This window comes from Bos javanicus, chromosome 5, assembly GCF_032452875.1.
Source record: "Bos javanicus breed banteng chromosome 5, ARS-OSU_banteng_1.0, whole genome shotgun sequence".
Taxonomy (NCBI): Eukaryota; Metazoa; Chordata; class Mammalia; order Artiodactyla; family Bovidae; genus Bos; species Bos javanicus.
This window is the reverse complement of record NC_083872.1, coordinates 56784889-56798324: the sequence shown is the minus strand read 5'-3', so window position 1 is coordinate 56798324 and position 13436 is coordinate 56784889. Positions and strand designations below refer to the sequence as shown.

At 51.0% G+C, this 13436-nt stretch overlaps 1 protein-coding gene and 1 non-coding gene across 5 annotated transcripts in view; one reads left to right on the top strand and one right to left on the bottom strand.

The window, feature by feature from the left end:
* Positions 1-1991: 1991 nt before the first annotated feature.
* Positions 1992-2064, bottom strand: TRNAG-CCC (transfer RNA glycine (anticodon CCC)). Its single transcript has one exon. It is a non-coding gene; the product is annotated as a tRNA-Gly (tRNA).
* A 5014-nt stretch (positions 2065-7078) lies between these two features.
* Positions 7079-13436, top strand: part of LRP1 (LDL receptor related protein 1) — an 80931-nt gene continuing 74573 nt past the window's right edge. For all 4 annotated transcript variants that reach the window (XM_061416718.1, XM_061416716.1, XM_061416717.1 and 1 more), the window contains exon 1: positions 7079-7627. In XM_061416718.1, the coding sequence (XP_061272702.1) occupies positions 7561-7627 (67 nt within the window). In that variant the 5' untranslated portion in view covers positions 7079-7560. The remainder of the gene's footprint in view (positions 7628-13436) is intronic.

Below are 13436 nucleotides of genomic sequence, written 5' to 3'. Positions count from 1 at the left end.
TATCTGGCTTCTTTTACTCACTGTGTCTTGAGATTTATTGTGTTGTTGTATGTATCCATAATGTGTCCATTTTATTACTAATATCTCATGGTAGAGATATACCACAGATGCTTTGTCCTTTAAAAAAAAAAAGATGATAGGCAACTGAGCCACAGCCAGTTTTTGGCTATCATGAAGAAAATTACTATGAACATTCTTCAAATCTTTATGTAACCATATGTTTTCACTTCTCTTGAATAAATAAGAGTATAATTGCTGGGTCATAGGGTAGGTATCAGAGAAGGCAATGGCACCGCACTCCAGTACTCTTGCCTGGAAAATCCCATGGATGGAGGAGCCTGGTAGGCTGCAGTCCATGGGGTCGCGAAGAGTCGGACACGACTGCTTGACTTCACTTTCACTTTCATGCATTGGAGAAGGAAATGGCAACCCACTCCAGTGTTCTTGCCTGGAGAATCCCAGGGACAGGGGAGCCTCGTGGGCTGCCGTCTCTGGGGTTGCACAGAGTCGGACACGACTGAAGCGACTTAGCAGCAGTAGCAGCAGCAGCAGGGTAGGTATATGCTTAAGATAAGAAACTGCCATATATTACTCCAAATTTATAGTACATTCCCAACACTGTAAGAGAATTCCTGTTGCTCTACGTTCTCAGTAGTGTTTGGTATTGTCAGTTTTTAAAAGTTAAACCATTTTGGTGAATGTGGAGAATTATCTCATTGTGGTTTTAGTTTGCATTTTGTTGATGACTAGAGATATTGAGTGCTTTTCATGTGCTTATTAGGCATTCATACATGTTCTTTTATGATGTATCTGTTCAAATGTTTTGTTCATTTTTAAAAGTGGGGTGTTTTTATTATTACTGTGTTATAGGAATTTTCATGTATCCTGAATACCAGTTCTTTGTGAAATCAATATTTTGCTTATTTTCTGGCTTACTTATTCATTTTTTTAATGATGTCTTTTGATAAACAGACATTTTCAGTTTTGATGTTTCCTACATCAATTTGTTTTCTTTTATGGTTATGGCTTTCTATAACATAAATTTTTACCTACTTCCAAGTCAGGAAGATATTCTGTGTTTTCACTTAAAAATTTTATGATTTTAGCTGTTATGGCTTAGGTCTATGATTAATCTGAATTAATTTCTGCATATGATGTGAGGTAGGGATTGTGATTCACTTATTGTTCCAACACAGTTTGTTGAAAAGATATTCCTTTCCCCAGTGGATTGCTTTGACATCTTCATTAAGATTAAATGACCTTTGGGACTTCCCTGGTCCAGTGGTCCAGTGGCTAATGCTCCGAGATCCCAACGCAGGGGAACTGGGTTTGATCTCTGAGAAACTAGATCCCAGAGGCCAACTAAGAGTTTGCACACTGCAGCACATGCTGCAACGAAGATCGAAGACCTCATGTGCCACAACTAAGACCCAGCACAAGCCAAACTTAAGAAAGGATTAAATGACCTTTAAGTGTGTTAGTCTATTTCTGGCTCTCTATTCTATCCCATGGTTCTGTTTGTCAGACCTCATCCCAGAACTATAGTGTCTCGATTATCATAGCCTACAAGTCTCAAAGTCAAGTAGTAAAGTCCTCTGGCGTTGGGGAATTGTTTTTATTTTTCTGTTAGCATTGGGATTTTAAAAGCTCCCCAGTTGATTTAAATGTGCTGCTAAAATCTGAAAACTTGAGAACATTCTAATGTGAGCCACAGTTTCTAGACCCAGCTTTCCCTGTTACTATCCTCTAGGCCAAAATTATAAGCGAATTAATATACTTGATCCTGCCTCTTTAGCCTGGAATCCTCTTTCTCTTCAGCTCTGCGGCTGGTGCATTAAGGGCTTCATCAATTTCTCACCTGGTTCCCCTCTACTTTATTTTTAATATTATTTTTTATTTATTTGGTTGCATGGAGTCTTAGTGGCACGTGGGATTTAATATTATTTTTTATTTATTTGGTTGCATGGAGTCTTGTGGCACGTGGGATTTAGTTCCCCGACCAGGGATCGAACCCAGGTCCCCTGTATTGGGAGTGCAGAGTCTTAACCACTGGACCACCAGGGAATCCCCACTCTACTTTCAGATAAAAATTCTAAGTCCTTAGTGTGGCTAACATCACCTTTTGTGATTAGGCTCTCTGATACTTCATCCATTATCTTCCCCAACAAGTACCTTAAGCTTCCACCATACCACATTTGCCTTAAGTGTCTCAAATTTCTTCATGCCTACATGTCTTTGCCTGTCCTGCAGCCTAAAACACCTTTTCCTTCTGTCATTGTTTGCCATCTCCTTCCTCTCTTTCAACACATAGCCTGGTATCATCCACTCTGCACTGCTTTGACCCTCTTATCTGGGATAGGTATCCTGCCCTGGTTCCCATGGCCCTCTGTGCCATGAGCCTTTATCCTAGGCATTAAGGTCCTTTGTTATAATTGTCAGTGATCTAGTTGCTCAACCCCATTAACCTGCACACACCTTGAAGGCTGAGACTGCGTGTTTCCATCTCATCTCTAGTGCCTACCAATGTAATTGGCACATAAGTGAAAGTGAAGTCACTCAGTCGTGTCTGACTCTTTGCAACCCCATGGAATGTAGCCCACCAAGCTCCTCCATCCATGGGATTCTCCAGGCAAGAATACTGGAGTGGGTTGCCATTTCCTTCTCCAGGGGATCTTCCTGACCCAGGGATCGAACCCAGGTCTCCTGCATTGCAGGCAGACGCTTTAACCTCTGAGCCACCAGGGAAGCCCATATAAGGTACCTAATAAATGTTTTTTAAGTGAAAGGAAACCGGGCTCCAATCCACACTGTGATTTGAGGCAGATTCCTCAAATCTGCCTTTTCTGAGACTATTTCCATATCTACAAACTGAAAATAACACCTATGCCACAAGGTAGTTGTAAAACTTAAATGAAGTAATCCATATAAAATCTACTGCATTGTCTTGGTATATGGAAAGTACTCAATAAATCTTGGTTCTCTTCCAGTCTTCCAATAAACCCTTCCCATTTTTCCTGTTTACACTTCTTTATCTGACCGCTAGGTGGTGCCAGCCTCTGGCTTGACATTCAATTCCAGGGCTACCCTCTTAATGCCCCCTTCTCAGTGCCTGTTACACTCAGGAAAAGCAAAGTGGAAAGGAAAGTGAAGTTGCTCAGTCATGTCCAACTCTTTGCAACCCCATGGACTGTAGCCTACCAGGCTCCTCCATCCATGGGATTCTCCAGGCAAGAATACTGGAGTAGGTTGCCATTTCCTTCTCCAGGGGATCTTCCCTGACCCAGGGATCGAACCCAGGTCTCCCGCATTGCAGGCAGATGCTTTACCCTCTGAGCCACCAGGGAAGGAAAGGGACATGTTTAATAATCTGCTGGGAGATCCCAGAAAAACGAGGTATTCTCTCCACCAATTTCTTTGCCTGCTGTCACCATTCTTGTAAACCTGATCATAGATTGCCCAGAATTAATTCCTCCTTGGTTTCCCCTATTTGGTTATAATTCCAGCCCAAGGATTTGAAGATGGAAAAAGCTTCTTTAGAGTAGAAGTGGGGAGAAAGAGAAGTCGAGGCAGAGAGGGAATGCATAATGGGTGCTATAGGAGAAAAACAGTCAGTTCTTACAGTCACATCCCATTTGATGGTAATTATAATGGTCTCCTTTACCAGTGCAGACACCCCTGGCCCTAACACTCATGTAAGCTCACCCACCTAACAATCAAGAGGTCCTAACACTGTGTGGATACAAATAAGTAAAGGGACATGATACCTGCCCAAAGGGAGTTTATGGTCTGATGGTAGACACAGAATCACAAAATTAAGTGCCAAGTTCTAGGTACTGAGGCTGTCTTGAGAGCACGCTTGGTACAGGAGAGATGGGCAGAGTGAGAATAACAGGAGAGGCTTGCTGAGGAGAGTAGGAAGGAGCTGAGAGAAGGGTATAATTAAAGGCTCGGGTAGAAATATGCATTCTCTCGTCTTATAGTGACAACCTCAGGACTTCACACATTGGAAATAACCCGAGTGCCCAACAATCCCAGTAGACTATGGAGTCGGAGAAGGCAATGGCACCCCACTCCAGTACTTTTGCCTGGAAAATCCCATGGATGGAGGAGCCTGGTAGGCTGCAGTCCATGGGGTCGCTAAGAGTCGGACACGACTGAGTGACTTCACTTTCATTTTTCACTTTCATGCATTGGAGAAGGAAATGGCAACCCACTCCAGTGTTCTTGCCTGGAGAATCCCAGGGACGGGGGAGCCTGGTGGCTGCCGTCTATGGGGTCACACAGAGTCGGACATGACTGAAGTGACTTAGTGTAGCATAGCATAGACTATGGAGTATCCAAGGAAGGAGATCCCAAGCAGTCCATGTAAAGAGCGAATTAGGCGTGTGTATACAATGGGAAAGGGATCAAGATGAGGTAATTGAGAAAAGCAAGTTCCAGAACAGTATATACTTAATGAGCTGATTTGCAGTTTTAAAAGATGTTTATATTTGTTTATTATTTATTTATTTTGGCTTGCAGTATCTTGGTTCCCGGACCAGGAACTGAACCAAGGTCTCCAGCAGTGAAAGCATGGAATCCTAACCACTGGACCACCAGGGAATTCTGTTTATTGTTTTTAAAAAATCTCTTGGAAGGAGACCCAAGGAACTCTTAGTAGTGGTTATTCTGAGGGTGGGACTGAAGAATGGGAGTGTGAAATGTGGCAAGTTTACTTTTCACCTTGTACCTTCCTATACTCTAAGTTTTGCAACCACTAAGTATTATTATTATTATTTTTACAATATAAAGTTAATAAAAATAAACACACAGTCGTATCCAGGAGACAGCAGGGATTGGGAGGTAGCAAGTGAGAAGTGTCCATGTGCTGGCTGAGGCCAGATCCTGGAAGGCCAAGACTGGAAGAAGAGTTTACATGTGATCATTCTGTTGTCTATGGAGACCCAATAGAGGTTCCCCAGCCAGGAAGAAACAGAGGAAGCAGTTTCAGGAAGATTCACCTGCATAAGAGAGGTATCAGGGAGAGCCAAGAAACAGGGTTGCCCCCCTCACAACCTTCTCAGGCTACGTATGGTCACTCCAGCTAGCTTTTTCCTTTCAAAGCTGCCTGAAGTCTGTTTCTTTTTTCCTTTGGGCGGTGCTGGGTCTTCGTTGCAATGCTTGGGCTTCTCTAACTGCAGCGTATGTGGGCTCTCTAGTTGTGGTGTGCAGGCTCAGTAGCTGCAGTGTATGGGCTCTTAGATCCCTGACCAGGGATTGGGAGCTCAGTGTCTTATCCACTGGACCATCAGGGAAGTCCCCTGAACTCTGTTTCAATCTGACTTTACTTGGATGACAATATGGGGAAGGGGTTCTGGGAGAAGGAACCTAGTAGGTGTTCATTAAAAACCTTTAGTAGGTTCCTGCATGTGACCCATGTTACATGTGTTAGCCCATGAGGTCTGGATGAAAGGATGAATAAGACCCCACCCCAGACCAGAGAAACTCTGGCAGTGGAAACGGAGGAAAAATCTGAGCTCTATTTCAAAGGAAAACAAGATAAGTCCTGAGCCCAGGTTTGTAAGATCGGTAAAGAAAGGCCCAGAAGACCGGTTGGCAAAAAGTCTAAGGTTTCTGGCCCGGGAGACTAAAGGCAGGTGGCCTTGGCCCTGAGAAAGCTCGCCTGGAGGAAGCTCTGGTTTGGAGGAAAGGTCTAGCTGCTTCTGGATTCTTCTCTGGCTGTCGCTTCTCTCAATAGACAAGCCCTCCATGCTGCTCTGCTTTCTGCCAGGGCCCGACTGGAGTGAGGATGTGGGGCCTTTCCTTGACTAGAATTTTAAAAGGGAGAAGGGTGGCGCAAACCTCCCTCAACTCTAACGTCAGTTTCTGGCAGCCAGCGTCGCTGGCTGTCTCCCTGAACTCCGACTTCCAGACACCAGAAAGTCAGACACCCGAAGTACAGCGGTAAAACACCGCCCAGAAGGGGGCAGTGGCCAGAAGCACAGTGTTGGGCTCCGGGAGCCGCCCGGCGCCCCGTGGACTCCGAGCTAGGAGTCCCTTGTGGACTCTGCCTAGGACAAAGGTCCGGGACCCAGCAGACACCTCCTTAGAAGAACTTGAGGCCTGGAAACAGAGGTCCAAGAGGCCCTCATCTTATTCCAAATCCCCATTGCTCGGAATCTAAAACCCCGACTTGGTGGGAAGCCAGTCAGAAGGTATAAAAAAACAAAACACCAAACAAAAAAATAAATGAGCCCCGACCTCTCGGGACGAAGCGGGGTGGACCTTCCTCAGCCCCACCCGCTGGTGACTCACCGCCCTCCCAACCAGGGCCTGCCCCTCCCGCGCCCAGTGCCAGGCGAGCAGGACAGGGCGGGTGCTAAGGTGGGCTCCATCCCCAAGCCCTAGGCAAGCGGACAAGCTCCGGCGTGTCCCCGCGGGTGTCCCTGTTTACGCCAAGCCCCAGAGCGAGGTGGGGGCGGGCCTTCTCGGCCCCTCCCCCACCCCGCCCCCCTCCGCCGCAGGCCCCAATCCCGGTCCAGGTCTGACAATGTCTCCAAATCAAAGCTCAGCCTCTCCCCGCATCTTCCCCACGGTCTGGCGGCCCCCAGCCCGCCCCAACCCCAGGCAGGGGAGTCACAGTCAGGGTTCCCCCAGGAGATTAGGCCTCGGTCCACACCTCCCGATCTTAGATCCCCAGACGGAGCCTGAAATCCTAGGGCGAGACACCGAGTTTCAAAGCCAAGAGGCTCAGCTCTCCTCGCCCCCTGCCCAATCCCTCTCGCCCCTTCAGTTCTCGAGCGCCAGGCAGAAGCGCCCAGTCAGGGGAATGGGCACTCCAGGCCCAAAACCAGCCGGCGGGTCCCCAGGAACCCCCGCTCTCGGACCGCTCGCCAGAGCTCCAAATCCTGTCGCTCCGACTCCCCCTCCCCAGGGCAGCGCGCCAAATCAGCGCATGCGCACTCGCAGGATTGCCGCGTAGCTCTTTCTCCCCCACCTCCCCCGCCCCGGCTTTTTCTTTCCCCGCCCCTTTTCTCCCTCCCTCCCTCCTCTCCGGGTCCCCTCCCTCCCCCCCCCCCACCCCCAACTCAGCCCGCCCCGCGGCACCTCAGTCCCGGGAACAGTGGTGCGAGCTCCAGGCCCGTGCACTGAGGAGGCGGAAACGAGGGGAGCCCCCAGAGCTCCATCAGGCCCCTTCCAAAGGCTCCCCCACCCGGTCCACGCCCCCCACCCCCCCCACCCCGCCTCCTCCCAATTGTGCATTTTTGCAGCCGGAGGCGGCTCGGAGATGGGGCTGTGAGCTTCGCCCCGGGAAGGGGAAAAAGAGGAACGAAGAGAAAAGCAGGGGGTGAAGGGTTTGGATTTGGGGGCAGAGGGTGCAGCCCCGTCTGCAGGCCCTCCCCAAGGGGCTCCGAACTCTACATCCTCACCCACGCCCCTGGTGTGCTTTGCTGAAGGATAGGATAAGAATAGAGGAGAAGGGAGGAAGGAGGAAAAAGGGGGGCCCCCCAATTGGGGGGGCGACGGCGAGAAGTAACAGGACCAGAGGAGAGGGGGCTGCTGCTTGCATCAGCCCACACCATGCTGACCCCGCCGCTGCTACTGTTGCTGCCCCTGCTCTCAGCTCTGGTCGCGGCCGCTGTCGACGGTGAGTGAGATTCCGCGGCCCCCTTGGACCCTTGGGGACACCCACTCCCCAGCCCCCACTCCTGCGTTTGGATGGGAAAGGGAGTCGCGGGAGGGGGTGCCTTTTGTTATCCCAGTCCAGCTGACACTGCAGCGGCCCAGCTGGGGGCGGGGATGGGGGTCCAATTTGGAGAATGGGGGCCTTGGGCAAATGATGCTTCTGGGACACCCCCCTCAGCCCAAACAAAGACCAGAGGCCTGGGAACGGAGAAGAGGGACCCCCCTTTTTCTGATCCTGGGATCTAGAGGCCTTCTCCTATCTCTGTTCGGGGAGGGCCTCCGCCTCCCCTACATCCTCTACCCCCCCCACCCCCATCTAAATTGTAAAGGAATCCGGATTTGCTATGTACTGGCTGCAAAAGGGGGCGGGGGTCCTTTTGCTGTGGCCTCTGAATCTGGAAGGGAGAGCCGGGTCCGGGTGCCCTGCTGGGCAGAGGGCAGGCTAGAAGGGGACTGGCTTTGGGTCGGGAGAGGGAGGGCCACGGGAAGGCCCCCTGCTTGGGTGTGGAATCTGGGCCCTTGGAGACCAGGCTTGGAGGCCTGAGTCCAGGATTTAGCAGGCTGCCAGCCTGGGTTCCGAAATGAGCACTTCCCCCTCTCAGGGCCTCTGTCAGTAGCCTGGAAAGAGCTGTATTTGGGGGGTGTAGCGGGTGGGGGCAGGCGAAGCTATATGACTTTGAATTTTCCTTCTTAATTCCTGGGAGCTTTGAGATGAAAAAACGTCAGATGTCATCATTAGGGAAGGGGACTGGAGAATGGCCTGGAATGCTGAGGTGGGAGGGTGGAAGAAGGCTGCTCTCTCCCTGACTTCTGGCTTGATCACAGTTTGGACTAGAAGGAGAGGTGGAGGTTGGATGGGGGTTATGTCATGCCCCCACCCCTAATTCCCTGCTCCTTAGGTAAATGTGTTTATTTCTCTCCACCACTTCCCCTCCTCCCCTCATACACACACACTTTGTATATTGCAGTTAGCTTTGGGCTAGAATTGTGTCCTTTTGGAGAAACGAGGTGCCCTCTTGCTTTTTTTTTTAGTGTCAGCTATTTTCCCTCTTACTTGTGAGTCACTGGTTCAAGTCTTGCTCAAGCTTTGGGCTGGGGTCACGGGGTTGGGCTGGGCTGGGCCCCTGATTTGAGTAGGGGTGGAATCTGATCCATTCCCGTCACTTTAATCTTCTCATCCAGGGAAAAAAAATCTGCACCCAATACCATCGTGCACCCCTCCTCCATCTTCTCAATTCTGCCAGATTGGGATTGGGAAAGTTTTTCTCTGAAACTGGATTAACTCTTCCCCTCCCCCCAACTCTCTTCAGTTGGGAGGGGGGTTAGGGGGAAAGGAAATATATAGGACAGTATATTCAGGAGCTCTCAATTATGCCATCTTGGGGACTCTGTCCACCTACCACTCACCCCACATGGAGAAGAGGAAAGAAGCTGTGCCCGGAATACCCTTCAGACCAGCCCTTGCCTGTGATTTCTTCAGTTATGGGTGTTGTTTCCTCTTGTTCTTAACCCTGTTAAGTGAGAGAGGAAACTGAGGCAGAGAGATCTGGAAGGGATAGAAAAGCATTTTAAGAGAGAAAGAGTGACTCATCAAGAGCCCCCCGATGGAAGGAGGATGGAGTTAGGCAGAAAGAAGAGGGGGTCTCTGTGGAAAGCAAACAAGGGCCCCAGCCCAGTCAGGAATGGCCCCAGGGAGCTTCACCCTTCGGGTAATTACCCCACCAAGTTGGTGGGTGGCGAGTGGAGGAGGGAGACTGGACATGTTTTCCTTAATGGTTTCCCACCCTTTTTAAGTTTCCACCCAGGCCACAGCTGTAACCCCAGCTCAAGCCAAACTATCCAAAGTCCTGGGCAACTCTGAGACCCCACAGACTGTAGCCCGCCAGGCTCCTGTGTCCATGGGATTTCCCCACCAAGGATACTGGAGTGAGTGGCCATTTCCTCCTCCAGGGGCTCTTCCCGACCTAGGGATCCAATCTGCATCTCCTGCATTGCAGGCGAATTATTCACCGATGAGCCACCAGAGAAGCCCCTAGGGAGAGGACCCCTCCCCAAACTCACATTACTGTTCTCACCTTTGGAATGGGAATATGACTCATCCAGAGTGGGAATATTTCCCACTCTGGGGAGTGGGAAAGGGAGACTACACAGACCTGTCGGGCCAACGCTGTCCAGGACCGCCCAGGGGTTCCTATATCCTACTCTTGCCCTCAGGCCTCGGGCCCACAGACCCAGAACTTTCTCCTTCGTTTCCCAGAGAAGGGCATGTCCTGGCTCAAGCTTACCTCCCTCAGTGTCTAATCTTCCTTCCTGCTGCTGGCTCCCATGGACCCTGCTGCTTTGCCTTCAGGGGAGCAGCCCTAGGTCCCTCTCCAGCACTCCCACCTCCTCTGTTGTGCCTGAACCCAATCTCCAGGGTCCCCTTCTCTTTGGGGAGCGATGTCCCTCCTTGCTAGTAGACAGAACTGGGTCTACTTGCTTCCTGGGAGGCTGGAGAAACAGATGGATTGGAGAGTGAGAAAAGAGGTCATTGAGGTCTCTGCTGAAATTAGGAAGGTTTTATAGTGGGGAGGGCTGGCTGCCTCCCTGTCTCCTACCCATCTCCACATACCCCCTTGAGCCCGTATATTACCTGTTATCAGACAAGCTGCACAGTGAACTGAGTTATGAAGCTGAGCCTCCTGGCTCTATGAGAGATGGTTCCAAAATCCTTTCTCCCCTGGTCAGACCCAGATGCCTGACTATCTCCCCTCACGCTTGTCTTTCAAACCAGGGACGTGAGGACATTGATTTGGGGATGGAGGTATATTTTGATGTTTGAGGCTGCTTCTCAAGACTTCTTTTTCTCCCAGTCTTAGCCACCCCGCCTTCCTCCATTTTCTCTATTATTTTTCCCCCAGCCACTCCCCATCACTGGGCCTCTTAAGGATGTCAGCCGGGCAGGAGGGGCACTGGCCGGAGTCAGATCCTGTCCAAATCCCCCTCCCACCTCCGACTTTTCAAAACTTCTTTGGGAAGCCCTTCCTTACCAAGTCTAAGTTTCTTTCCTCCTGCTGTAGCCTCAGCCTTTGCATATCAAAACCCCAAGCTTAAGGCTTATTACCCACCTCAGTAGTCTCCTCTCAGCCCCTGCCCCCAGCCCTCTGTGAGCTCTCCAGCATTCAAGTCCTCCAGCTCTTGATGTGGGCTCCTCACCCTTGGGCAGTCTGAATGCAGTGGGACCATGCAAGGGTCCCTGACCTGGTGGAACCGTGTGCTGGGTGTGTTTGGAGCATCTCAACCCACCCCACTGTATTCAGTCCCAGATCTCAGGCCAGTTTTTAACAGGATCCCACATTGTTTGGAGAAGGAAGTAGTTGACTCTGGGATTGCTTCCGGTGCAGTGGCCCCAGGCCCCAGTGTAAAGCCTCCCTGGGAAAGAGGCGAGGGACAGTGGAGGGCAGCATTTACCCCTCTTGCACCCCAGGGGAGATGAGGGGTCTCTCTGAGACCTTGGCCTTCTCGTTGAAGCGCTTCCATCTTCCTTCCTCCCACCCTCCCAATTCTGTGGGAGGCAGTGGCCCCTATTCTGAGTTTGCCTGGGGTCAGACAGTGCTAGGGCAGGGACTCCACTTGCCTGAGTAAAGGTACATGCTTCCCCACCCTGAATCTCAGGGATGTTTTTCTCCAGGTTCATCCCAAGACAACTGTGCCATTATCTTGGCAACCTCTGGGTTGAGACCCTCTTCCTAGGTTTTTTCCTCTGTCTGTCATTGGTATGTGCTGTCTTGGCCTCCAAGAACCTCTGTCTCTCATTCTCCTAGCTCATCTCTCTTATCTCATCCTCTCTGCTCCCATTGTGGTGTTCTCTGTCCAGTCTCTCTCAGTCTCTGTGTCATGCTTTGTCTCTGCCTGTCTCCATCCGCCTCCAACCAGGCCTCTTGGTACCCCAAAAGCTATCTGGGAGCAGAAATCTCTCTTGGGCAATCCCACGTGCTCGCCATTTTGGAGTTGTTATTCCCCTCTCAGGCCAAATTGGGAATCTCCATTTCAGCAGTGAAAGTTCTCCCTCCACTTTCTTCCAAGTTCTTCTCTCTTTTTCCCCCTCCACTAATTTGGGAGAGAATGTTTCTGGAAGAAGGGAACTTGATACCCTTCGTGGGTTGAGTAAGAGGGAGAATTCAGATAATTCAGAAAGGCGGAGGGAGGTTAGACTTCTGGCAGAACTTCCTCATGATTTGAGAACTGGAGAGAGGTATGGGGAATGGGTCAGGAGCTTAGAGCTTTTATTTCTATGGCTGTGTGTGCAGGGGGTTGGGGGTAGGTGAAGAGAGCTTCTGAAGCCTGGTGAGAGATATGCTGACCTCCGGAGGCATTTGAGGGGTCTGGATTGTACTTGCGGGTGTGGGTTGGGGGGAGCATGGAGGAAAAGATGGTGGGGAGGTCAGGCTAATGTCCCGCTGAGTCAATATTGACTCAGGATGGAGGGGGAGACCATCCCCCTCCCCCCGGCAGCCTAAGCCATCCTGTCTGTCTGTCCAGGCCGCAAAGCAGAGGCCCAGACTCAGGAATGACAAAAATGTGTCTGAGCCTCACTGAGCTGCGGGGAAGGAGCCACCGGGTAACACCCAAAATACATAAAATTCAGTGAAAAGCTCTCGGTTTGGGCCTAGGAGGCCCCTGCCGCCCCACCCCTGTATGTTTGAAAGTTTAGATTCCTGCAGGCTCTGGCCCCCCACTCCCTGGCCACCCCCTGGCTCCTCTGTTCCCTTAGCTTTATCATGTGTTTCCTTTTAGAAAACATCCCCCGGTACACAGCCTGTCTCTCCCTCTGCTGTGTCTGCTCTTGAAAAGGGCCTCAGGGTTCTCCTTCACCCTTACCCTGCCTCAGGTCTCCTGGGTCTTTAGGAAATCTCACCTCCCTCTCTTCCTCTCCATCTCTGCTCCCAAGGGATCAAATGATGGGTCCCCTCCTCTAGAGAAGTCTCCCTCGGGGCTCTACTTTCCTGTCGCCCTCTCTTCTCTGCTCAGGCACCCTTGCCACCCTTCCCCACCCTGCCCCCAAGGTCTCAGAATGGGACAGGACGACAGCCAAGGCTCAAGCAGGGCAGTGGGGTCCGTGTTGTGTCTGGATGCACACCCAACCCTACACCTCCTGTTCTGGCTCCAGCTTGGTGGCCCTGGGGGCCGTGGCTGGGCTGGGTGCCTGGGTTTGGGGGGGCGGGGCAGGGGTGTTGGCCAGAGTTAGCATGGCGGTCACATTCATCTCCGGGCAAAGCTGAGAACAGACAGCCCCTGTGTCCTGGCGTTCTCTCTGCAACCTCACTCGCTCTTTCTCTGTAGTTCTCTCCTCCTTCTTTTCCCTCTGCTGTCCTGTTCTTATCCCTTTCCATCTTCTCCACTGTCCCCCCTCCTCTCTGAGGAGGCTTGAAGGCCAGGGCCACCTCCTGTAATTCCCATCCCCACTCCCAGTGCCAGAGGACCCTGCCATTTCCCTTTTTCATCCTTCTGCTCTGCCGTCATGGCCAGTAAGAAACCACCTGTTCAGTTACTAATTGCTCTATGCCTCAGTTTCCTCATCTGTATATGGGGATTGCAACCGTAGCCACGTCACAGGGTTTGAGGATCTAAATGAGTTAATATGTACAAAGTGTCTCAGCCCAGATGCTGACACAGAGTGACTATGTTGAAAAGTGTTAGCTCATATCCTTAGGAACCCCCAGATCTCCCGAGGGGCGGGAGCCAGGGGAGGCCACTGCTGCTGCTGCTGCTAAGTCGCTTCAGTCGTGTCC